The sequence below is a fragment of the Mesoplodon densirostris genome, chromosome 11 (assembly GCF_025265405.1).
Source record: "Mesoplodon densirostris isolate mMesDen1 chromosome 11, mMesDen1 primary haplotype, whole genome shotgun sequence".
NCBI lineage: Eukaryota > Metazoa > Chordata > Mammalia > Artiodactyla > Ziphiidae > Mesoplodon > Mesoplodon densirostris.
Window position 1 is genome coordinate 42,242,058 of NC_082671.1, and position 26,729 is coordinate 42,268,786.

Consider the following 26,729-nt stretch of genomic DNA (forward strand, 5'->3'; position numbering starts at 1 on the left):
CAGTTGAATACAAACACTAATAATATGAAAATAGCTCATTCAAGACTTTAAGAACAACTATATATTGTCACATTTTCCCTGATTTATTTACCTATGGTATTGGCACATATTGTTTTAGTTAATATTTTAAAAATACAAATATCTTTATGTAAAAAAGTGAATGTTAATTGAAATATGGAATTTTATATAGCTTGCTAAACATGAGCCACATGCTTAAACAGTGCCTAAAGTTTACAAATCAAATCCCTAGTGTTAACTATCACAAAAGCTTGGAATCCAAGTGCAATCCTAAAGGAAATAAGAATAGCACCTGCCTCTATTGCAATAATAATAGTAAGAAGAACAGCAAATTCCTTTTGACATCTTAAGAATGACATTACTTCAATAATCAAGAACTAAATTCTTTTTATTAATCATGACCTTAATTTAAACTTCAGATTTATAAAGGTGAATATTTATAACTTTTTACCTAATGTATAAATTCTTTCTTGTTTAAAAGTACTTACTCAAAATGGTATTTATAGTTCTGAATGCACAGATCTATCATATGCCTCTGTATTCAAGAGTGATTCAGTCCCAGATGTTTTCACAGTTATGAAAATGAGAAACTGCTAAATTAACCTGGGTTGGCATGTTGCAGGCTTCTTTCTATCAAGTTATAAACTAAATCTACACTTCCCAAGTATATATCAAATTATACACAACCTCCAGTTCTAGAAGCCGTTTTTAAGTCTCCTGGTTTAGTTATGCTCGCAGGAAGCAGGAAAGCTTATTGGTAGAGGGTGGAATTTTCAAGTGCTACCTTTCCTATAATATGAGATATTTTCAGTGGCTGAGTAAAAAGCCTGTTTGGATTTCTGTTTTTTGCTTTTGCTTGTCATGGAGGAGAGGGAAATGAGAGAGCTTGGAGGGCTCACTATAAGCACCTCCCACCCTTAGCTTTACTCAGATGGATTACTCATAACAGTAACCCTCTGATCACCCCTATATGTTGGGAAAAATTAAAATTTTGCCTATATGTAAGCCTGTCAACCAGGATTCTGGTTGATTCCACTTTGATGTCTCACTATAACAGCGAGTCTGGATTGATTTTGGTTAAAAGAAGTCCCTGGTTATTACTTTCTGGATTACTAACTAAAATCCTTTAAAAATCAATAGGCAGCTCATTGCTAGGAGTCATTTAGGCTTTTAATTTTATTTACATATTAGTAAATTCTGAAAATTATTTGAGGGTTCTATTCACTAGCACCAGGTACTCGTGGTCCTGCTCAAAAAAATCATGTGCATGCATGAATCAAATCGGACAGTGCTCAGAAATAATGGTTTAAAATGGAGTTTTTCAAATTTATTTCATATATGCATATGCTTTTTTTTTGCAGCAGTTAGTTGTATTTTCAAATTAAGGCCACCCTCATTTTCACCCATGTTCTTATCTTTAAAATCCACACTGTAAAGTAGTATGCAGATATAACACATTTCTTTTTTCTCCATGGATTTAAAAAAATACAGTGATAATATTCTTTTTGAACTTGTCTTTTTTCTCCAGATGACCTGTGTGCTTGTTCTTAAGTGTGTGAAAGTCAGTGTGTGTATGTTTGGGAAAAATTCATTTCCTTCAGTTCCATTTCACACTTTAATATCAAATAAAAAATGAAATGTGGAGAGGATAGTCTTACAGGATTGAACATACTCCTTCTAACTACTTAAACCAGTGGTTTGGGATTCAGATCTCTATAACCAAGATGGAAGTCACTGGAAGACTTTAAAATCATTTTAACCACCGCAACCAGAGTCATGTATGGAAATAAGCCCATTGCATGAATTCTTTATATGCATAATCTCAAATTTTAACTGCCCAAATAAATTTTAAAAAACAAACTTTTTAAAAATTTGCCATTAAGGAAAATGTCTTTTCCATACTTAATTATGACTCCTCATTTCAACTAAAAACGTTCTAATATGTTAAAAAAAATACTCCTAAGAAAGTCATAAACACTGAAATCAGAAGTGTGATTCTTGTTAAATATTAGTTTCTCTTTCTGAGGGATTAACCCCTGATCCTTTTGACTTTTGACTTTTGATACTTTTGACACTAACGTCATGACTTTTAGATGTCTTCAAGGGTTCAGATTCTTGGGACTCAGATGTATGTATTTTCTTCGTTGTCTCTTTCAACTTCTTTTCCTTTGCAAGCAGTCTGTAGTTAATAGCATTGCCAATGAGCAGCCACAAGCTGGCTAGGACTACAATAGCTCCACAGGCCACATACATGTATTTATATTGTCCAGTTTCATCCACCAATTTACCTAAGAGACAAAGAATGTCTTTTAAGACAGCATAATACATCAGCCATAAAATGTTAACATTTGCAAACAAATTATTCTCCACACTGCATGCCTATTTCTTATTTAAGCTAATACTAAATGAGAGTTTAATAAAGAAAAAAATATTCTAGATTATGACTTCCACATATGCATAGTAAAGGCATTTACAGGCACATTCTGCATTATATTACCAGTATATTAAATTTATTGAAAATTACTACCCTCAATAAAAGTGTACAACCACGACAAGCTAGGTATATATGTGTTTTTGTGTATATTCATAGATACATAAATGTGTGAGATACATTTTTAAACCTACATGTGTAGAAATACATATATGTATTTACAGATGTAAACATGTATATGAATAGATTTATAGCATACATATTGAGATTGCTTCAACCTTTCCACATTTACTATCTTTTTGATAAAGAGGAAAAATTACATTCTTTAGGACAAATTCAGAGGCTTTTTATAAGGTTCCTAGTGGGGGTAATATTTACTAAATGCTTTCTCTATGCCTAGCACTAGGCTAAATGCTTTATTTGTAATTTTGCATTTAATCCTTACAAGATCACTACGCAGTAATCTGACCATGGTTACGTAGCCAGTGAGTGAGTGGCAGAATCTGGGCTCTAACCAGTCTGTCTGCATCTTGTATTCTTAACTACTTTTTGAAATGGCTTCACCAAACCTCTTGGTTAAGTGTCGTGTCACTTTTTAGGCTAATCACAGTTTTTCACTTTATCTGAGTCTAAACTATTAAGGCCAAACTAATCAGGAAGAAAGTTTTTGTTCCATTTGATTATTGAGAACATTGAAAAACTAGCCTGGTGCCATATAATTGCAAAGCTTACTGACTTTTAAACATGCTTCAGTTTATACTGTTTATACTTAGTTTTGCCTCTTGCTTATGCAGGCATCTAATTCTTAACAATAATTATTACTGGCAAAATTTAGTATACACAAATTCATATTATTTATCATATGCATATTCCAGGTGATTCTGAAATAGACCTACTTGTTTAGTCAGAATTTCCATCATTCTGGCTTCCCAGGTGAATTCTATCAAACATTTAGCGAAGAGCTAACACCCATCCTTCTCAAACTCTTCCAAAAAATTGCAGAGGAAGGAACACTCCCAAACTCATACTATGAGGCCACCATCACCCTGATACTAAAACCAGACAAAGGATACTACAAAAAAAGAAAATTACAGACCAATATCACTGATGAATATAGATGCAAAAATCCTCAACAAAATACTATTAAACAAAATCCAACAACACATTAAAAGGATCATACACCACGATCAAGTGGGATTTATCCTAGGGATGCAAGGATTCTTCAATATATGCAAAACAATCAATGTGATACACCATATTAACAAATTGAAGAATAAAAACCATATGATCATCTCAAGAGATGCAGAAAAAGCTTTTGACAAAATTCAACATCCATTTATGATAAAAACTCTCCAGAAAGTGGGCATACAGGGAACCTACCTCAACATTATAAAGGCCATATATGACCAACCCACAGCAAACATCATTCTCAATGGTAAAAATCTGAAAGCATTACCTCTAAGATCAGGAACAAGACAAGGATGTCCACTCTCACCACTACTATTCAACATAGTTTTGGAAGTCCTAGCCATGGCAATCAGAGAAAAAAAAAGAAACAAAAGGAAAACAAATTGGAAAAGAAGAAGTAAAACTGTCACTGTTTGTAGATGACATGATACTATACATAGATAATCCTAAAGATGCCACCACAAAACTACTAGAGCTAATCAATGAATTTGGTAAAGTTGCAGGATACAAAATTAATGCACAGAAATCTCTTGCATTCCTATACACTAATGATGAAAAATCTGAAAGAGAAATTAAGGAAACACTCCCATTTACCACTGCAACAAAATGAATAAAATACCTAGGAATAAAAGTACCTAGGGAGACAAAAGACCTGTATGCAGAAAACTATAAGACACTGATGAAAGAAATTAAAGATGATACCAACAGATGGAGAGCTATACCATGTTCTTGGATTGGAAAAATCAATATTGTGAAAATGACTGTACTACCCAAAGCAATCTACAGATTCAATGCAATCCTTATCAAATTACCAATGGCATTTTTTAGGGAACTAGAACAAAAAATCTTAAAATTTGTATGGAGACACAAAATACCCCAAATAGCCAAAGTAGTCTTGAGGGAAAAAAATGGAGCTGGAGGAATCAGACTCCCTGACTTCAGACTATAGTACAAAGCTACAGTAATCAAGACAACATGGTAGTGGCACAAAAACAGAAACATAGATCAATGGAACAAGATAGAAAACCCAGAGATAAACCGATGCACATATGGTCAACTAATCTATGACAAAGGAGGCAAGGATATACAATGGAGAAAAGACAGTCTCTTCAATAAGTGGTGCTGGGAAAACTGGACAGCTAAATTTAAAAGAATGAAATTAGAACACTTCCTAACACCATACACAAACATAAACTCAAAAGGGATTAGAGACCTAAATGTAGGACCGGACACTATAAAACTCTTAGAGGAAAACATAGGAAGAACACCCTTTGACATAAATCACAGCAAGATCTTTTTTGATCCACCTCCTAGAGTAATGGAAATGAAAACAAAAATAAACAAATGGGACCTAATGAAACTTCAAAGCTTTTGCACAGCAAAGGAAACCATAAACAGGACGAAAAGACATCCCTCAGAATGGGAGAAAATATTCGCAAATGAATCAATGGACGAAGGATGAATCTCCAAAATATATAAACAGCTCATTCAGCTCAATATTAAAACAAACAAACAATGCAATCCAAAAATGGGCGGAAGATCTAAATAGACATTTCTCCAAAGAAGACATACAGATGGCCAAGAAGCACATGAAAAGCTGCCCAGCATCACTAAATATTAGAGAAATGCAAATCAAAACTACAATGAGGTATCACCTCACACCAGTTAGAGTGGCATCATCAGAAAATCTACAAACAACAAATTGTGGAGAGGGTGTGGAGAAAAGGGAACGCTCTTGCACTGTTTATGGGACTGTAAATTGATACAGCCACTATGGAGAACAGTATGGAGGTTCCTTAAAATGCTAAAAATAGAATTACCATAGGATCCAGCAATCCCACTACTGGGCATATAGCCAGAGAAAACCATAATTCAAAAAGACACATGCACCCCAATGTTCACTGCAGCACTATTTACAATAGCCAGGTCATGGAAGCAACCTAAATGCCCATCGACAGATGAATGGATAAAGAATATGTGGTACGTGTATACAATGGAATATTACTCAGCCATAAAAAGGAACGAAATTGGGTCATTTGTTGAGATGTGGATGGATGTATAGACTGTCATACAGAGTGAAGTAAGTCAGATAGAGAGAAACAAATATCGTATATTAATGCATGTATGTGGATCCTAGAAAAATGGTACAGATGAATCGGTTTGCAGGGCAGAAGTTGAGACACAGATGTAGAGAACAAACGTATGGACACCAAGTGGGGAAAGCCACGGTGGGGTGGGGATGGTGGTGTGATGAATTGGGCGATTGGGATTGACATATATACACTGATGTGTATAAAATGGATGACTAATAAGAACCTGCTGTATAAAAAAATAAAATAAATTAAAAAGAAAAAAAAGAGAAGTATTTCCATCACTCTGACTAGAATCTAGTTAGTGGCTTGGTATTAAATTTAGCTACTTGTGAAATTATTTACTTCAACAAAGTTCTCTGCTTTAATTAGGTAAATGTTAGAATGAACTTATTTGAGTTAATTTGAGTAAGTACGATATATACATAAAAAACAAAACAAAAATTGTGTAATTTAATTTTCCATTCTAACTTTAGTCAAATATTCCTATTCATACAATGATTATTACATATCTAAATACAAAAACATTAGGTCTTTTGCCCCATCAGAATTATATCATCACTTTGTATTGCCAAATCAACATACTTTCTAAATGTTTTGGGAATTTTTAGCATCATCAAGAAAGCCGATATGATTTCCAGAACTAAAGTTTCAGCTCTTTTTGAATGTAGCAGTGGAAATTCGAGTTGAAAAAAATAAAAATAAAAATCATGCTCTCCCTGCCTTTTTCTGTTGTACTAACAAGACTAGTACCAGCATCAGCAACTGTATAAGAAGTAACTGCAACAACACGCATTCATTCGAAAGTATTTATTGAGTGCCTACTCTATGCCAGATGCCATGCTAGTAGTGACTGAATGCTATAGAGGAAAAGCCAGTCTAAAAGTCAAGGAGTATCAGGGATAACAGAAAGCAGAAACAGGATAAAAAAAAATGGCTACTCTGTTATGGCTATAGCCTGAGAGCTTCAACAATAAGCCCCAAATCAATTACTGCCACTGATCCCACTGGTGCAATAGTTTGGCAATATTAACAAAATAAGCCCTCAAGGATACTGAAATTGATGTAAATATTATTAAAATAGGTCTCAGCCCAGGTAGAAATGGCCAAATCAGATTCATTCATTTCCATAGCACTCATCCACTATGCCTATTGACCTGACTTGATTTTTTTTCATCCCACCATGGCTGGTGAAATAAATTTTTCTCTGTTGATACTAAGAATTTTATTGGTAATGAATAGGCTTCTAAAACCCATTTGGTAAAACTAATTCTGTATGAAAAGATAGGCATATATTGGCCAAAATGAATAAGACCTACTGGCTTCATTCACTTCGAAAACTGTTTTGGTGCCCTGGAATATCTATAATGAGAGATATACCACCCAAAGCATCTGTACTAGATACCAGAGGACAGTCTTGGTGGACAGAAAAAGTCAACAACTATACCACTCATTCCTGACCAAATTGAAAAGCAAAAGGTAAATGTCAATGGTGCCTTAAGATTAACAATTTAAGCATGAATTTTCCCACTTTCAAAATGATTCCTTGATGTCATGTAGGAGGACTTTAAACACTGATTTTAAATACACGAAAAAAATTTATGTTTAGCCCAGCAATTATTGTGACCATTATGGGGCAGGCCAAGAGGTCTAAGTAAATACCTACATTTAGCATTAACTAAAGCAATGCTATACAGTGATTACTGAAAAAGACTGGACAACAAAAAGTATTTAATAGTTATAACATTGAAATCTAAGACTAAACAAAGTCTTAACTTCAAAAATGAACTTATACATATGTCTTTACTCAGGATCCTTACTAGATAATTTAGCATAGAGATTTTTTATAGGCATCACTGACAGTATTTTAGATCTTAAAATCTAAAGGTAATTGCTATAAATATGGAATATAAGTATCTGATCAAGAAAATGACTTTGAATGAACTTCCCTTCATTCTTGCATTCCTATTCATATATTCCAATTAGTGATATTATAAAAGTATTCCTTCCTTAAGCATGTAACAAATTCCATATTAATATAACCAATAGGAAAACAGATCTTGACTTTTGACCTTTTGAGAGCATTACTTCAAATTTTTGACTCATTTTAATAAAAAAGAAGAGAAATCTGTTTATCAATGATAAAATAAAAAGGAATTTTATTTTTATGATACTTTTTTAAAAACACAAAACAAGTTGACATAGGTAAAAACCTGAAAATTATGCTAATTATCAGTCTAATTTAAATTCTTAAGTTCATAACTCCAGGCTCTGAATGAAATTTTTGTCTAAAATAGACTAATTAGGAAAATTTAAAACACATAGTAAAGGCTAAACTTAACACACCACAGTCTTTTAGGCAATTAGTATCTATTATTACAAACCACATTTTACACTACAAAGAAAGCCTTGGCTAATGGATATTAATTTTATGCTTTTTGCTTTCCGTGATGAGAAATATTCTTACCAGCAAGAGGAGGACCAAGAAGGACTGGGCAACACTCCACAACTGTGACGAGACCCACAGCACTGGAAAATCTTTGAGCACCAACAAGGTCCATGAGACTTTCAAAGAGGATACTGCTAACACTCCCAAATCCAAGGCCAAAAAATACAGCATACACCACCAGGCTTGGGTAATCCTCAGCCAACGGGCATAAGAGATGACACACTCCATTGAACAAAACTGCAAAACTGAAGAAGTACTGGATTCGGGGTCGGATTAATTTGGAGTTTGCAATGAATCCTACAGTAGGTCTGGCAAACATATCAACAAAAGCCATAACAGACAGCAAGAAAGCTGCAGAATATTCATCAATTCCTTTGTCTTTAGCATATGGAGCCAAGAATATAATGGGGGCAAAGAACCCCAGAAACATAATGACATTTCCAGATAAGTATATCAGAAATCCCCTATGCTTAAAAAGGGAGAAATCTAAATACTTATCAATTTTTGCCCATATTGATTTCTTCTTATGTCTTTTCTTCATGCCTGAATCAGTCTCTCTTACACCAACCTTATTTTGAGACTTCGTAGTAGTTAGTTTTGGTCCAACAGGTCTCATAAGGGACCCAGCCACACAGGAGTTCAACAATAAACCTCCCAAAATCAAGAAGCTTCCTTTCCAGCCATAAGTATTAAAGAGGTACTGATTGAAAGGAGCCAGCGTACTTAGGAAAACAGGACTTCCTGCCATTGCGAGGCCACTCGCCATAGGCCGTTTCTTATAGAAGTACTTGCCAAGGATTGTTAAGGCGGGTTGCAGGTTGAAGGCTAGACCTAAACCTAAAAAAAAAAAAAAAAAACAAAAGGAAGAAAAACACAAACACATTATGCCATTCACAAAAGAAATTACTCCTCAAAATGTACATTCAAGTGAAAATGGCAGAACTAAAAATGCAACAGCACGTAGTAATTTTTAATAATTATTATCAATAGAATGGCACGTAAACAAGAAGGTTCTCATAACTGGACACCTGAGAGGCATGACAGGTTCATATTCCTTTCTTTTTAAAACACAAAAATAAAACCAAGAACTTCTACTTCTGTTGCAATAATCATAGAATAGGTTGAAACTGGGACAGAATTCATTCGTTCTTAGTTACAATCACTTAATTCCACAAACAAATTAACCTCTCTATATTTATATACACACATAGAGAATAAATATCTTCCTTGTGGGCAAGAGTGCATTTAAAATGTGAATACTTTCTTTCAGAGTGGAATAGAGTGAAAAGACTAAAAAAGTTGTCATTTATAAATAATCTTAGGTCTCCCAGAGATATTTCTTTCAAAGCTATGCAAATAATAAAAAAGAGTAATCAATTCATGCCATCGATTTCATGCTCTTCATCCCTCACATTCCACATTTCATGACTACAGAGGTACATGCGTATTAACTAAAAAATAAGTAACTTTTGTTTTGCTAGAAACATATTCTCATTTCAGGGATTAAAGCTGATTGTTTATATGAGTCAAACATTTCTACTGTTTCTAGGGACACCATGACAGTGTTGAGTATCATCTTTGAGAAATGAATTACTTCTTATAGCTCGCCAAGGTACTATCTGGCAACAGAAACAAATGTTTGTTTAAAAAGTAAATTCAATTGATTTGTACAAACTGTTGATACCTCTCTTTCCCCTTTAGCCTGGGCATTATTCTGCATTATTTTAGGATCTGTAGAAGTAGGAATTCTTCTGCATTTACCAGTTTATGTAAATTGAGACAGTATTGCAAATTGGCTAAGTATTAAGTTTCTGGAACACTGAGTTCTGAGTACAAATACTTACTGCAAACCTCTAATACAAATTAATACAAATAGTTGTATTAAATATTTGTAATAGGGTTTCTAAAAACTGACAAGAAGGAACCAAGAACATGCTTTGGAGAGTGAGTGACAGGGCAGTATGCTCTCTGATTCTACCTCAGCTATACTTGTGAGATATGCAGAATGTGTGTAATTAGATCCAACATTTAAATAATAAAACTATGGTCAGCAGCTTGTAAGTGGAAAAACCCAAATTAAAACCCAGGAATTGTGTTTTCAAGTTCAAATTTCTTTACCTTAAGCCATCCTCCCTCCCTGTGCCCCCATATTGTCACCTGGAATTTTGCTTTCAGATGTTAATGCAAGTTCCCTTAGGAGATTGTGGTCATCTATTTCCTGTTTGGCATGGTAAAAGGAACATGAGATTTGAAATCAAAAGATCTAAATCTGCCTCAACTACTTACCTATGTGTACTACTGCGTAAATACTTAGTCTTCTTGAGTTCCAGTTCCGTCAATAACAAAAAAGCGTTTTGCTAAAATCAAGTAAGGTCTAGAACTTTAAGATGTTATATAATGATGTTGTGATTATTATTATATGCTAATATTTATTTAAAAGTGACAAAATGCTGGGTACTCTCTGTAAAGTACCATATATTCATTTTTTACATTAATCATGACAACAACTCCCAAAGGAACGAGGTATTATTTTCCCATTTGAAAGACAGAGAGACTGAGGCATAAGGGGGTTTATTTATCCATGATCACATGGCTCATGTGTGCTGAGTCAGGTTTAAAAGCTAGATCTGTCTGATTTCAGACACCAAGAAGTTTTGGCTGATAATGACTTCCCTTATAGGTATATTTAATGGTTGACTAGAAGCACCAAAGCCTTTAAAACCCAAAGGAAGGGAACTGAAGTTAGAATAACATAAAATGCTATTGATATTTGTGACACAGTAACATCAAAACCATCTTTTCCCTAATACATCTACTTGTGGGCCCAGTCTGAAATCTATGGCCAAATGACATATGGCTGACCCTTGAACAATGTGGGGTTTAGGAGGACCCACTCTCTGCATAGCTAAACATCTATGTATCATTTATAGCCAGCTCTTCTCAGGATTCAACCAACCATGGATCCATGGATCGTGTAGTACAGTGGACCCCTGCAGTTCAAACCCATGTTGTTCAAGGTCACCTGTATGTAGTATTTCTGCACAAAGGAAAGGGCATTCACTCCACCATGACAATCCTTAGATATAAGAAGATTCTCATTTAAAATGTCAAAGGAGGGACTTCCCTGGTGATCCAGTGGTTAAGAATCTGCCTTCCAATGCAGGGGATGCGGGTTCAATCCCTGGTCGGGGAACTAAGGTCCCACATGCCACAGGGCAACTAAGCCCGCAGGCCACAACTACTGAGCCCACATGCTTTGGAGCCTGAGCGCCACAACTAGAGAGCCTACATGCCGCAACTACTGAGCCCATGTGCTCTAGAGCCCGCATGACACACCTAGAGAGAAGCCCACATGCCGTAATGAAGAGCCCGTGCACCACAATGGAAGATCCTGCATACCGCAACTAAGATCCGACACAGCCAAATAAATAAATAAATATTTTTTAAAATGTCAAAGGTGTTTTACCATATCAAAAAAGAAGAGAGTTGTCCATAGGTTGTAAAGAGAAAGATTTTAACATCACTGTTAATGTAGGCTTTAATACATCTAATTTTTTTTTTTTTTTTTGCAGTACGCAGGTCTCTCACTGTTGTGGCCTCTCATGTTGTGGAGCACAGGCTCCGGACGCGCAGGCTCAGTGGCCATGGCTCACAGGCCTAGCCGCTCCGCGGCATGTGGGATCTTCCCGGACCGGGGCACGAACCCATGTTCCCTGCATCGGCAGGCGGACTCTCAACCACTGTGCCACCAGGGAAGCCCTACATCTAATTTTTTAATCAAATAATACATTAATGCAAGGTTAGACTGATCTAAAGTCATAAAAAGAGAAATACATTTACCTTTTTAATCTGTGGGCAAAAGGAAATGATTCAATTTCTTTATATGTTAAAGTCTAATTTTTCTTAAAATTCTGAGTGTAGATTTGCTTAATGCAATTTATTGCTGAGGCTAATAAAGATAGTATTTTCCAAATGTACATATTCAGGTCAGCTAGAGTCTACAGACATGCATGAGAAACAACTATAATCAAGTGGCAGGATGTCATTTTAGAATATTTGTCTTTAGTGGCAAATGTGCCTTTCAGAGCTTTTAAACAGAATCCTTTAGTAAGAAAAAGAAGGGATATCCATGCAGAGCTCTACCACTAATCAGAATACAGGGAACAACAATTCTATTGTTAAAGCTAATCAGTGAATCCAGGAAATATCTTTCTGGCACCATTTTTAACCTGGTATGAGTGATAAGTCAGACACTAATAGTAATAAGTAATGAAAATATTTTTTTTAATGAAACTATTTATATGCCAGAAAGTCTGTGTCCACAATACCATCTTCACTGGCTGAATATTAAATGTTGAAACAGTAAAAACAAACCAAAGAGGTTTTCTTTTTGACATTTATATCATAACACATAACATGTCTGATAACTTGCTGTTTCCATTGCTTGAAATTTGATTGGCCAGCTTATAGCCAGTATTTTGATGTACTAGATGACAATAGTTTAAGATAGCATCTGATATAAAAAAGAAATTCAAAGAAAACAATAAGAATGTTCTATTGCTCATGTTTCTGACAGAGCTTTGTAAACAACAGGGACTGTTAAGAAGAAAATAAGATGAAAACAAAACTTGACTTACCACAAATGAATCCCATGGTGATGTAAAGCTCTACTACGCTGGTACTAAAAGAGGCTGTGACCATTCCCAAACAGCATAACAAACCTCCTACCATCACCACTGGCCGGCTACCGTATTTATTCACCAAAACACTACTTATGGGACCTGAGGTAGAGAGGACATTAAGAAATATTCAGTTGCTGGGTTATTATATATATATATATATATATATATATATATATATATATATATATATATATATTTATTATTTGTAACATTTGTTAATTTTGAAATTTGAGAAAGCACATTTTAATGATTAAAGAAAAATATTAGTTCACATGGAATATCATGAAAACTTTTTAATACTTCCCAATCAATTTGACTGGTTATCTTTACCCATATATATACGAGCACATAAAATAATAAATTAGAATTGTTTAACATAGAGTTTGTTAGGACCATAATTATTCAGCTTTTGATGGAAAAGTTTTTCAACAGGACATAGCTAAACTGCCTAAATATCCTAATAAATGCAGGTAAATTTATCTAACAAAAATCTAGGTATTATATAAATGACCTGTCAGAATTTTATTTTCTGGAATAATGTATGTTTGTACACACACATATATGTCCTTAATTGCAGCTGAAATTTTTTTTTATTATACTCCACTGTGACTTTTCTTTAATACTATATTTTTTTTATTCTAAGTCACCAACTGTTTACATACCTCATTATATTAGAAATGAGGAAGTCTTACACTGATTGTCTCTTAACAATTCCTGTCCATCAGGGGGCAGTCATAGGTAGTATGTTGCTAACATGGCTTAGGTATGCTTGAATTTGGTTGTTATTTCTGTGGCTTGGTTAGATAATGGAAATTCCTCGCATTTCAATCAGACCATTTAAGGACCATTTGAAAAAGGAATATGAATATGAATCCTGATTGTTGTTTGAAAAAGCTTCTGTTGATATATTCTGGTAAGGTCAAGAAAGTACCACCATCAAAATTTACAGAATGGGTGCAGCAGTTTAGATAGAACTGCCAGAGAAAATGTTGGCTCTCTCTATTAAGACAGGCTGCCTCACCAGCAAAGGGAAAAATCTTAATGTGGGAAACATGAACATTGAGCACTCTGACTCAAACAGTAATTTAGAAGAGCTAGATACTAAATAGGATGAAGTTTTAGGAATGCCTTATGCAATGTATATAACATACATTTTCTGATATATGTGTATGTGTGTGTGTGCATATAAATATTCAGGAGTGATTAAAATGATTAAAGTAATCTATGTCTAAAAAAGCTCTTTTGGTAATTATAAAATAAAAATCTAAATATTAAGAAAGAGTTGGTGTGTCTTATTTTAACATGCAGCATTTTTTTCTTTAGTGTTACTTCATAAAATAGTGGTGCAACTTAACAATTGAGGCTATCTTAGATTCATTGAAAAGTCCATACCACTTTCTAAGACCTGTCCGAGTGTAAATTGTTTGCTTTGACATTTCCTTCTTAACTTAAAATTATATTTCATCTGAAACTAGGGGCACTGCTTTGAGGAAAAAAAATTACATTAGGTCAGAATCCTAAGTCCAATTTTTAGCCTAGAAAAAATTAAATAATTTTTAGTTAATACCAAAACTTAAAAATTTGCATTACATTTGAGAGCTTCTACATGGATCGTATTTAAAACACATTGAGATTCAATTGTCAATACAACCTTATTCTTTCACACAACTATACTTAATATTTTTATTCTTTACCTATAAATATAAATACTCGTGGCCAAATAGTCTTTAATATTACTCCACAATATCTTTTGAAAGGATATTGATAATAACACATAATTTTAGAAAAAGAACTCAAAAACAAAATACCACATTTTGCATTTAATACCAAACAAAATAAACCTAAAAAGGGCCATATATAAGACAGCTCTATAAGAACAGCAGGGTTAGAGGAAAAAGATCAATGAAAATTGTACAAGGTGATGTGAAAAGAATAGAATTCTGTCCCTAATATGGTAAAACTCATCTGAAGAAATTATATATATACATAGTATATATTATTATATATAAAATAGTTATTTATTATAACATATACATTGGTTTAGGAAATGAACATTTTAATTAAAAGCATGAAGTTAAATTCAAATAGCCTTTCTGAGAGGGGGAGAGTCAGAATCAATTGATTAGCTTGATTAATTACTGAATTTAGGTGTCGATTCCTTGCCTTAAAATTACTTAACCAATTCAGTTCAATTCAATTCAACTCAGATCAGTTCAATGCAGTATCGAGCTCCTGGTATAAAGCCAGTTGACAGACTCCAAGGATAAAATAATAAAAGCACAACTATAATCCTCAATGCATTATTTTCCAGAGGAAAAAATAATCAACAAGTTATTTTAAGAACTGTGATGGATGCTTTGATAAATACTAGATTATCAGAATGAATTCAAACGCACAAGTGGTATCAGTCAAGATGCAATGAGAATTCTAATTTTAACAAGTAACTTTATTTTAAATTATATATCTTAGTTAAATGATATCCTGTAAGGGATATGTTTACATAATTATATATAATCTTTTTCTAGCACAAAAAAGATATACTTCATAAGTGATTTATTTAGAAATAGTCAACACTCCATACCCCTTAATATTAAATGCTTATAAAATGTCATAAATTATTTCTACTTTGTAATAGTTGTGGAGGAAAAATTAAAATTATGATACAGAATAAAATAGGCTTATTTTGTAAAGAATCTCTAAATGCTTAATATTAGCCCGAGGAGACATCTAACATTAGATGTAAAACACAACACCATCTGACATCTCTCTCCGACCTTAAAAGCAACTCGGTTTATTGTATTAACAAGAAAACTTAAGTTTCAAGGAAATAAATTCTCATCACACATGATTTTTGTTAAACATGCACTAGCCTCACAGGTGTCCCTTGTTGAGGAATCTTAGGCCTAATTATATTCTGAACTCATTTATTTATTTATTTATTTATTCAGTCATTCCGGAAGTTTTTACTCAGCAAGTGTTTCTCCAGTAATCATGTTACTTAATCACTAGTTATGTCAAAAAAGAAAATCTGGGACTTCCCTGGTGGCTCAGTGGTTAAGAATCCACCTGCCTAATGCGGGGGAAATGGGTTTGAGCCCTGGTCTGGGAAGATCCCACATGCCACGGAGCAACTAAGCTCATGCACCACAACTACTGAGCCTGCGCTCTAGAGTGCGTGAGCCACAACTACTGAGCCTGCATGCCACAACTACTGAAGCCCACGTGCGTAGAGCCCGTGCTCCGCAACAAGAGAAGCTACTGCCATGAGAAGTCCACGCACCGGAGCAGCCCCCACTCACCACAACTAGAGAAAAGCCCACACACAACAAGGAAGACCCACTGCAGCCGAAAATAAATAAATAAAATAAATAAATTTATTTTTTAAAAAAAGAAAATCTTCCACCTGCTGAGAGTTACATCTGAGCCCATATCTTGGTAGAGCAAAAGTATTGTTCATCAAAATGCTTTGTTCTATTTGCTTGTCAAGCAGTTAAAAAAAACAGTGTGCAAGAATAATAATGTCTTATTTCCAAAAACATACAGAAAAGTATCAGACTGTGTCTAAATCAGACTGATCTAGCCACTAATTTCTCCTGATGCAGCTTTCCAATCTGCCTCAGAATCTTTAGTGTCATGTACAATGGCCACTTTCATGCTAGCTATGAAGTTGTAAAGGATGGCTTCATCAGAAAGCAATGTAAGGATCAAAATATTGTCCCTATTTTTCAACTACTTCTTTGTCTTCTGAAAGCTATTTCTGTCAGCTACTTCTGTCTTTTATGGTTGAGGCACCATAACACTTAGCAAAAGAATACTCATTCTGGCAAGGAAGCTTTTGTGGGTTCTTATAAATTACATTCTTAGAACTCCTGTTGCACTTACAGTTAGTAACTCACACATGAACAAAATGAAACACTTGATGTCTATTTCATTTGTGTGAGACTTGTTCATATAATCTGTTCTAAGCTCCATGAAGGTAACTGACACATATACTATTATTATTCATAGACATCAACATTTATCAAGTTATTACTCTTTGTAGGAATCGTGCAGAGAATTCTACATGCATTATCGCGTATGATTTTCATGGCCTAATTAACTAATTGCCTAATTAAAGCTATTAACAGTTGATAAAACTGAGACGTGCAAAGTGTTTGGATAACTTGTTCAAGGTCAACATCAATATACATGCTAGGATGTAGATATGAGCCCAGAGTTATCTGATTATAAAACTTGTGTTTTTAACTACTGTGCAGAAAACAGTTAACATAGCAAAGCTAGGGCTGCCATCCTTAGACAGGCCTGCTTGCAAGGCTGGCTCTTGGCTGGCATCTGGGAACTTGGATTTCAGAAATGTTCCCACCATTCCTTAATGGGTAAGACTGGCTCACTATGCCTGCACTGTCTTACAAACAATGTGGTTTATGCTGAACACCTGCTTTCCTTCTGGGAGTCTAGAATTTTGGTGCCTGCTGGACGGAGAATGCCTTTGTGATCAGCAAACCAATAGAAACCTTAAGCATTGAGTCTCTAATGAGCTTCTTGGTAGACATCACTTCACATGTGTTGTCACAACTAGTTGCTGAAGAAATTAAGCCCATCCTTTGCGATTACATCAGGAGAGGACTCTTGGAAGTTTGTACCTGGTTTCTTCCACACTTCGTACAGCATGCTTTTCCCTTTGCTGATTACTTCACTTTGTATCCTTTCATTTTAATAAACAATAGCCATGATTTTTTTTCTGTCAATTTAGTTTTTTTTTATTGGACTATAACTGCTTTACAATGTTGTGTCAGTTTCTGCTGTACAATGAAGTGAATCAGCTTTATGTATACATATATCCCCTCCCTCTTGGACCTCCCTCCCACACCCCCCATCCCACCCATCTAGGTCATCACAGAGCACCGAGCTGAGCTCCCTGTGCTACACCGCAGGTTCCCACTAGATATCTATTTTACACATGGTAGTGTATTTAAGTCAAACCTAATCTTCCAATTCGTCCCACCCTCCCCTTACCCACCGTGTCCACATGTCCATTCTCTATGTCTCCATCTCTATTCCTGCCCTGAAAATAGCTTCATCTGTACCATTTTTCTAGATTCCACATAGATGCGTTAATATACGATATTTGTTTTTCTCTTTTTGGCTTACTTCACTCTGTATGACAGACTCTAGGTCTATCCATATCTCTACAAATGACCCAGTTTTGTTCCTTTTTATGGCTGAGTAATAATAAATAAATAAATAAATAAACAATAACCATGAACAAAACATTGCTGAGTCCTGTGGATCTTTCTAGCCAATCATCAAACCTGGGAGTGGTCTTGGGGACTCTGAATAAAACTACTATATTATATCTCTCCTACTGCTAATTTTGAGTTTTGTATATATATATATATATATATATATATATATATATATATATATATGTAAATATATATATATATATTTTTTAACTAAATTTATTTATTTTTGTCTGCGTTGGGTCTTTGTTGCTGCGCTCGGGCATTTCTCTAGTTGTGGCGAGCGGGGGCTACTCTTCATTGCGGTGCACAGGCTTCTCATTGCGGTGGCTTCTTTTTGTTGCAGAGCACAGGCTCTAAGCGTGTGGTCTTCAGTAGTTGTGGCTCGCAGGCTCTAGAGTGCGGGCTCAGTAGTTGTGGTGCATGGGCTTAGTGGCCCCGTGGAATGTAGGATCTTCCCGGACCAGGGCTCGAACCCTTGTCCCCTGCACTGGCAGCCAGATTCTTAACCACTCTTCCACCAGGGAAGTCCTTGTATATGTTGTTTTAAACAGATTATTTTTGTTACATATTTTTAAACATACGACATATATATATGAATATATGAACTGGTCTATTCTTTGGTATATTGTTATCCTGTTCTGTAAAGATGAACTCATAGTGCTTATTTTTATTTCTTTTGAATATTGCATGAGTACTTGATAAATGTGAGAAAATTTGAAGAGTATGTTATGTAATGAACATTTCATAAAATATATTTGATCAATCTAAAACCATGAACTGGGATTGACTATCAATTTCCACTACATAAAATTTTTATGCATAGCATAAACACTAACAGAAGAAGTGATAAATTGCTATAATTTATTTTTCATTTGCTTTATTTCAAATTTGTATATGTGGTATCATGTCAAGTCAAATGACAAAAAGCACTAGTGCAGGACTGGGACAAAGTTGTTTGCAATTACAGAAATTTATCTGTGTTTACTATGACAGTGTTCTTACTAACAGAGGCTTTCTAAATTTGAAATATTTTTCAAAGAGATTTTTTTGTTTGTTTGTTTTTTGCGGTACTCGGACATCTCACTGTTGTGGCCTCTCCCGTTGCGGAGCACAGGCTCCGGACACGCAGGCTCAGCGGCCATGGCTCACGGGCCCAGCCGCTCCGCGGCATGCGGGATCCTCCCGGACCGGGGCACGAACCCGTGTCCCCTGCATCGGTAGGCGGACTCTCAACCACTGCACCACCAGGGAAGCCCCTCAATAGGATTTTGAAATATGAATATGTAATTCAGGATGTACTTCAAAATACATGTATATGTATATATTTTCATTAGCCAGTCAGGAAAATGCAATTTGTAAATTCAAGATTCATATCTGTTTTAGGCAACTAATAAGCAATATGGCCATTTCCAAAGGATGCTAAAATACATTTCTGCTCATGGATATTTTTCCCTCATAACTCTTATTGTGCATAGGATATTGTGTAAAGTCCTATGACATTTTATATTCTTTCCCTCCCTCTATTCTTCAAAATTAGTTTTAAATAACACTGCCATAATGCATTCTATGAACCCATCTGTCTAATGTAATCCCTAACCTTTTAATTGCTATACTACTTTGTTCCTATCCCTCTTAAAAGATAGTATTAATATTTTTAATACTTAATAATTTATTAATATTTTTAATTATTAATATTTTGTGGTATATTTATTTACATATTTGTATTAATCACTAGAATTTCAGCTCTTGGAGGGCAGGGGTGTAATATTACTCAGTTATAATTTATTTAGTCATAGGATAAATATATTTCATATAGTAGATAGTAATTTTTAAGTTTAATTTAATTAGATTAAATTGTTTTCTAAGTTCATCTAGGATTTTCATATGATGCCACCATCACTACATTGGTATGATATCAGGATTTATCATAGCAGACAAAATTTAAAAGAGGATATTTAATCTATATCCTTTCTCTTTTTACCTAAATCATACGGGAAACAAAAATACAGCACATATGCCAGGTTAAAGGTCATTTTAGAGATGTGTGTATGATCTCCATTCATCTTAAATCTTTTCTTCAAAAGTGCCTTGGTTTATGAGTAACGACCAGTTTTTTTTTGTTGTTTTTTTTTTTTTTTTTTTTTGGCGGTACGCGGGCCTCTCACTGTTGTGGCCTCTCCCGTTGCGGAGCACAGGCTCCGGACGCGTAGGCTCAGCGGCCATGGCTCACGGGCCCAGCCGCTCCGCGGCATGTGGGATCCTCCCAGACCGGGCACGAACCCGTCTCCCCTGCATCGGCAGGCAGACTCTCAACCACTGCGCCACCAGGGAAGCCCAACGACTAGTTTTAAGCAATCAAAATTCCTAACTAAAGATATGAGGCCCATCTGCTCCAACAGCCCTGCCACTATCTACTACAGTATTTGATTGTGTATATAGTGTAGAAACAGGTGTATTTGTGTGTGGGTGTGTGTGCTGTCAATCCAAGGGACATAGTACCAAAAGAAAGTGCTCCAAGTATTCTTTGTGCACATTTTATATAAGTTCTAACATGCTATAAATTTCCATGGAGTAGTAACAATTAGTGTTCTCTACTTATTCCAGAGTATAAATAGTCATCATCAGAGAAATCATAACTGATATTTAAGTGAGTCCTCCCTTGGCTAACACTCTTTGTTATTGATTGTGCTTCCATTTTCTCCTACTTCCTCTTTTGGGAGAACATTGGTTCCTTCCAGGAATCTGCCTTTTACTGTGCAGCCATGTGCTCAGAGAATTAAACTCTGTATTGAGCTGGGAGTCTCTCCTGATTTACTAAGACAGCCAGTCATGGTAATCTCATTCCCTTCTCCACTGACTGTGTTAGGGCTGGGTTTAGGACACAGTTCTGGCCAGTGAGTGGAAATCTATTAGCAATTTCTGGGAACAGTTTTCCTTTGCTTAAAAAGAGTTACCAAGAAATCCCTAAATGTTGTCTCATTTGCATATGTTACCTTGAACCACAATAGCCGTCCTGTGAACAGAAAGAGAGCTGGCCTGAAGAAAAAGCTGAAACACAGAAGCTAACAGTTCCAAGAGCATCACAGTGGACTTGGAACCCGAATGATGCCATTCTATGGTTACCCTATATTTAAAATTCTTATTAAATGAGGTAATGTGTTTAGTTAGTGTGGAAGGCTATTGAGTATTTACCTTGAAAGCATCCCAGCAGATAAACCTGTAGTAAAATAGATGATTTTTCCTTAAATATTGTGGTATAATGATTTGGAAATACCAAGAATAATTAGAACAAAAATGTTTGGTTCAAGCACATGTCCAACTGAGAAGCTGTTGTTCAATTTTACTTTGAAGAATTGGGTATTTTGTTTGGTAGCTTGTTTTACAGGTTTCCTGAAATAAGTGGCATGCAAATTTATTGCGTTACACACATTCATAAATTAAATGAGAGTTTTAAGTTGACAAGGGTTTATTGGTGTTCTGAACTTCATGGAGATTGTCTTTGTGTTTGGCTTATATTTAACCTCCTCTTTATACAAACTGTCTTCACACACACACAGACACACACTCTCACACACACGTAATTCACAATACAATTTTTTAAAAGGTTAAGAATGGTCTTTGAAGTCTCATTATTTATAATTAATTGTGGGACATATACTTTCTAATCTATATAACTTAGCTGTTAATCCAGAAGGCAATATTATCCAAAAAAGCTACATTAAGACATTTTATATCTTTTGGCATCATCTAGAACCTCTATGGGTGGATCCAGCTATATTAGTGTTCACAAAGCAAGCGTAAGTGAATGAATGAAAAAAACCCATTTTTAACAAATAAACTGTGTATGTTCTGAATAAGGAACCAACAAGCTCCAGAAAATACCATATGCTACTTGTAGCAACAGCACCTGCAGTGAAGACACACAGAAAAAGAATTAATTGGATATATGAGATGCAAACACTGGTTTTCAGAAGCAGACATCTCAATACTCCAGGAAAAGATAAAGGTATTTGTAGTATATTTTGATTTTAAAAAGATTTTTAAAAATCTTATACAGAATGTAGGAAATAGTATAAAAAACAAAGGAGTAACTGTAAACACCTAGAAATATGAGTTTAGATTGAGAAGTATATTAATCATTTGATACAGAAAAGGGAGAAATTAGACAAATACAAAATAAGTTTAAGATCACTAAAATAGAAGCCAAGTGTGGATTTTTGGAGTAGAAATGGAAACTCAAGAGAAGAGTGATAATACAGCTGAGGAAGTTAAAACTAGAGTCGTGAATAGTAACCCAAAGAAGGGGCAAGATGGGCAAATGTGTAACACCTGAGATACTTGATGGGCATGAGAATCAAATTTCATAAAATTAAGATTTTTATGGAAAAATATGAAAAAGGAGTATCTATAAGCATGGATAGATGCTGATAAGGTGTGTTAAAATCTATGTGTTAAAGTATAAAGAACTTTATATATAAAGAATATGTCAGAGAAAAGCAGAATAATGGAAATATAAATCCACTTCTCCAAAACAAACAAACGTATGTTTTTCATAGGTTAATGAATTTGACACAAATTCTGAGGGTTTCTAAGAACAGATTAGAATAGATTATTAAAGGAATTTTTATGAAAATCTAGAATAAGAAACTATGATCACCCAGCATGTTTATGAACTAAAGCTAAAATCATTTCTTTCTGTACATTCATGTCAAAGAAATACAGACAATAGCACATCAATCTTTTCAAGACATTTTACCATATCTCTAATGAAATTCTAACACACAACATGGAAAATATAGGTTGAATTTAGGACTAATAGATATATTAGGAGAACGGTAATGATTAATATTAACCTAGATTATAGGAAGTGTTCTGCTGTCCACCAATTAATATCGGCAAATCCCACCCAGGTCAACATCCTTGTACTGACTTGAAGTAACAGAGATCTTGTTGGCTACCAAAAGCAAAAACAAAACAGAAAAACAAAAACCCCACCTACATTATCAGAGGTGATTTTTTAAAATTGTATGTATTTAAGGTGTACAACATGTTTTGATATGTGTATACATTGTGAAATGACTACCATAGTCAAGCTAATTAACATACCCATCACCTCACATAGTTACCGTTTGCGTGTGTGTGCGTGTGTGGTGAGAACACCTGAGATCTACTCTCTTAGCAAATTTGAAGTGTACAATACTTAAGTCACCATGTGATATATTAGATCTCCAGAATTATTCAACTTGTAATGGAAAGTTGGTACCCTTGACCAACATCTCATTTCCTCCATTCTCCTAAGCCCCTGGCAACCCCCATTCTACTCTGCTTCTATGAGTCCAACTTTTTCAGATTCCACATATAAGTGAGATCGTGCAGTATTTGTCTTTCTATGCCTGGCTTATTTCACTAAGCATAATGTCCTGCAGGTTCATCCATGCTGTTGCACATGACAGGATTTCCCTCTTTTTTGGGCTGGATAATATTCCATTTTATATATATGCCACATTTTCTATATCTATTCATCCATTAATGGACACTTAGGTTGGCTACTGTGAATAATACAATGAACATGAGAGTGCAGATATCTCTCTGAGATAGTGACTTTATTTCCTTCAGATATGTACCCAAAAGTGGGATTACTGAATCATATGGTAGCTCCATTTTAAATTTTTTGAGGAACTTCCATATTGTTTTCCATAATGCCTATAACAATTTACATTCCCACCAGCAGTATAGAAGGGTTCCCTTTTCTCCACGTTCTCACAGGCATTTATTATTTCTTGTCTTTTTGATAATAAACATTCTAAGGGTTGTGAGATAGTATCATTTTGGTTTTGATATATTTTTTTTTCCATCAGAGCTTCTTAACTGAGATAAAATCTATTCTTTGTAGGGGACAGTTGGCAATGTTAGAGAACACATCTGTTTTCATTAGAATTTGGAGCACTTTTAGTGTTTGATGGATGGGATCAGAGATGTTAATCTTCCTGCAATGTGCAAGATCCATAACACAAAGACTTGTCCAAACCCAAATTCTATTAAGCTCCCACTGAAATGCTCTGGGCTAGATAAATAGAAGTGGATTATTTGAAGAGGAGAGTTATTTCACACATGAACACTTGATATAATGTTATATAAGGAATGGTTGAAAAAAATGTATATATTTATCTTGGATAAAGATGATTTAGGAAAAACAATAGCTTCTTTCATTATCTGAAAAACTTCCAGTTGAGAGTTAGTAGACAGAACAAAAGTTAGAGAAGGTTGATTTTTGTATAGGAAAGATATTTTCAATTATTTGAAAGGGAGTTACTTGGCCTTAAACTGTTCAAGCAGGAGTATGTGACCACATGTTAAGAATATTGTTAGAGGGACTTAAGAACTGAAGGTTGGTTAGACATTTATGTTTTTTCAATCAAGATTTTCAAATAGAATTTTAAAATATGTTACTAATAAAAGCTATAATTTAAAATATGTTAAACTATAAATTTCTTATATGACTAATTTGGATCTAGTTTTGAAATAGTTTTTAAGTTTAATTGCTATGGTGCCTACCAGAGTGGCTTACACTTCTTAAAAAAACAATGCACATTACTTATCAAAAATTGTTTCCTACAATAAATAGGCAACCTTTAGTTTCATTATTAGGTAAAGTGTTAAATCAGCTTTTCTACCTTCTGTTGATCTTGCTGTTTTAGTATTAATGGTTATCATTCATGACATATTTATCATAATTTCATTTGTAGCATTAAAAAATAACATGATTATGAAAGAATGCTACAAGAGCACAGAACTTTGAAAAGATGAAAGTGAATTCCTAGATTCTGGAACATTCACAGTTCGTTCCTGTTTAAGTTAATAGGAATTGACTCCATTAATTAATTGCTCATCAAAAATTAGATGTTTATCACTCTATTGGGATGGTAGTGAGGGGGATGCTCTCTGACAAACTACGTAGTGGATGACTAGTTTCTCGTTTCAAATGGAGAAATGAATAAATGGCAATGTGGGTTAGTAAGGGAGCAAAAAATTGGTTGTGATTTTACAACCTTTGGCATATCTCTGAATATCCCCAGTTATCATGCAATCAGCCATCTGCGCTCAAGCAATCATGGGGATATTATCTTCAAACAGAGGTGGGTTCTCATATCTACAAGAATCCCAGAAAAAGCAAGTCTTTTTATTTCTGTCAGGGTTCTGTTCACTTGATTGAATGATTGTTGAAAATCACTAGGCTAAGTGATTTTTAAGCTTTCTTTATAAAGTTTGACAATCCTATGCCCTTGTAACTTGTTCTGGAATTCCTTTATTCAATCAACAAATACAGATAGCGCTGGTTACATGCTAGACATTTTAAGAGTTTCCTTAGCTGCTGGGGGTAAAATGACCCTACCTCACACTAAAAGCGTGGTGGTGGTCATATTCTAAAGGAACTGAGTTTAGTAAATGAGAGTGGTTCGGACACATAAGGAAATAATTAGAGAAAACTGCAATCTGTTCATAATTATGTATATATAAAGTAAGGTATTTTTGAATGTTTACACCTGATTCATAAAACACTTTCAGATACATATTTACTAAAGTAATATTGTGTCTTTTGTCATATTCTTACTTCACAAATAAATAATAATCTTATTTGCATATTACACCGAATAATTTCAAAATACGTATCAGAAACAGCCTATAGATTTGTTCTTGTTATTAAGCTCTTTGCAAAAACACATGAATATGTTAGAGCTCATGTTATCATTTTAATTTTGACTTAACTTTTACAAGATGCATACTATATTGATTTTCAGTGCTTTTACAATAATCCTGAAAAGCATATTAAAGTATTTATTTGAATTTAAAAATCAATTCAGACATTTTCAGACAAATTAAATCTTAGTTCACTGATCAGTTTGAGAGTAGGGACTGGCTTTGCTAATTAAGTTAGAGGGCATCATTTTCCCACACATTGAATGAGCTAAGTCTGCATCTCCAAAATTTTCACAAATATAGACTTAAAACATGTGACAGACAAAACTTTTTGCTACAAATACTGTATTGAAAAAGGTGTATATTTTAATCTCTCTACCCTTGATAAGCTTGTTGGATTAAAAATTTGTCTCTAAATGATAAAAGAGAAGTGTAGCTATTTATTATTTGGTAAATGTTGGTAAATGTTTTTGGTAAACTTCTCAGAAGTTGAGAAACTTATTGACTGAAAAATAATCCTTTTGTAAATGAGATGCTTTCCAATTCTCTGTTTTTCATAAAATTAAGGGAAGACTTAATTGAATTGCTAGCTAATAGATCATTACAAACAATTTTCAAAGAACTGACTGATATTGCGAAAATCAAATAATTTCCATTATTGTTTACTTTATTATGTGAACAATTTACTCAGTGCTTACTTTTTTAGAAATGCAACAAAACAAAAAGGGAATATAATTCAGGCTAAAACTTGTATCTGCTTAGCTAGCAACAAAGAATACTTATCTGGAGATACATAGGAGGCCCATTTATTTCATTAAAAGACACCTTTCCACTAAATGTTTACTTTTTGTTTAATAATTATCTTATTTTGATCACATTTGCTGTAATAATATTATAATGAAGCCCAATAAGAATAATTCTGTTAAC

At 34.4% G+C, this 26,729-nt stretch overlaps 1 protein-coding gene across 3 annotated transcripts in view; it reads right to left on the reverse strand.

The window, feature by feature from the left end:
• Positions 1-1,816: 1,816 nt before the first annotated feature.
• SLC16A7 (solute carrier family 16 member 7) overlaps positions 1,817-26,729 on the reverse strand; it is a 172,139-nt gene continuing 147,226 nt past the window's right edge. For 2 of the 3 annotated variants that reach the window (XM_060112787.1, XM_060112786.1), the window contains exons 4-6: positions 12,814-12,957; positions 8,195-9,013; positions 1,817-2,306 (exon numbers count right to left, since the gene is read on the reverse strand). In XM_060112787.1, coding sequence (XP_059968770.1) covers positions 2,020-2,306; positions 8,195-9,013; positions 12,814-12,957 — 1,250 coding nt within the window. In that variant the 3' untranslated portion in view covers positions 1,817-2,019. Of the gene's footprint in view, positions 2,307-3,907; positions 3,974-8,194; positions 9,014-12,813; positions 12,958-26,729 lie in introns of those variants that run through there. The other variant, XM_060112788.1, reaches the window with a different exon arrangement.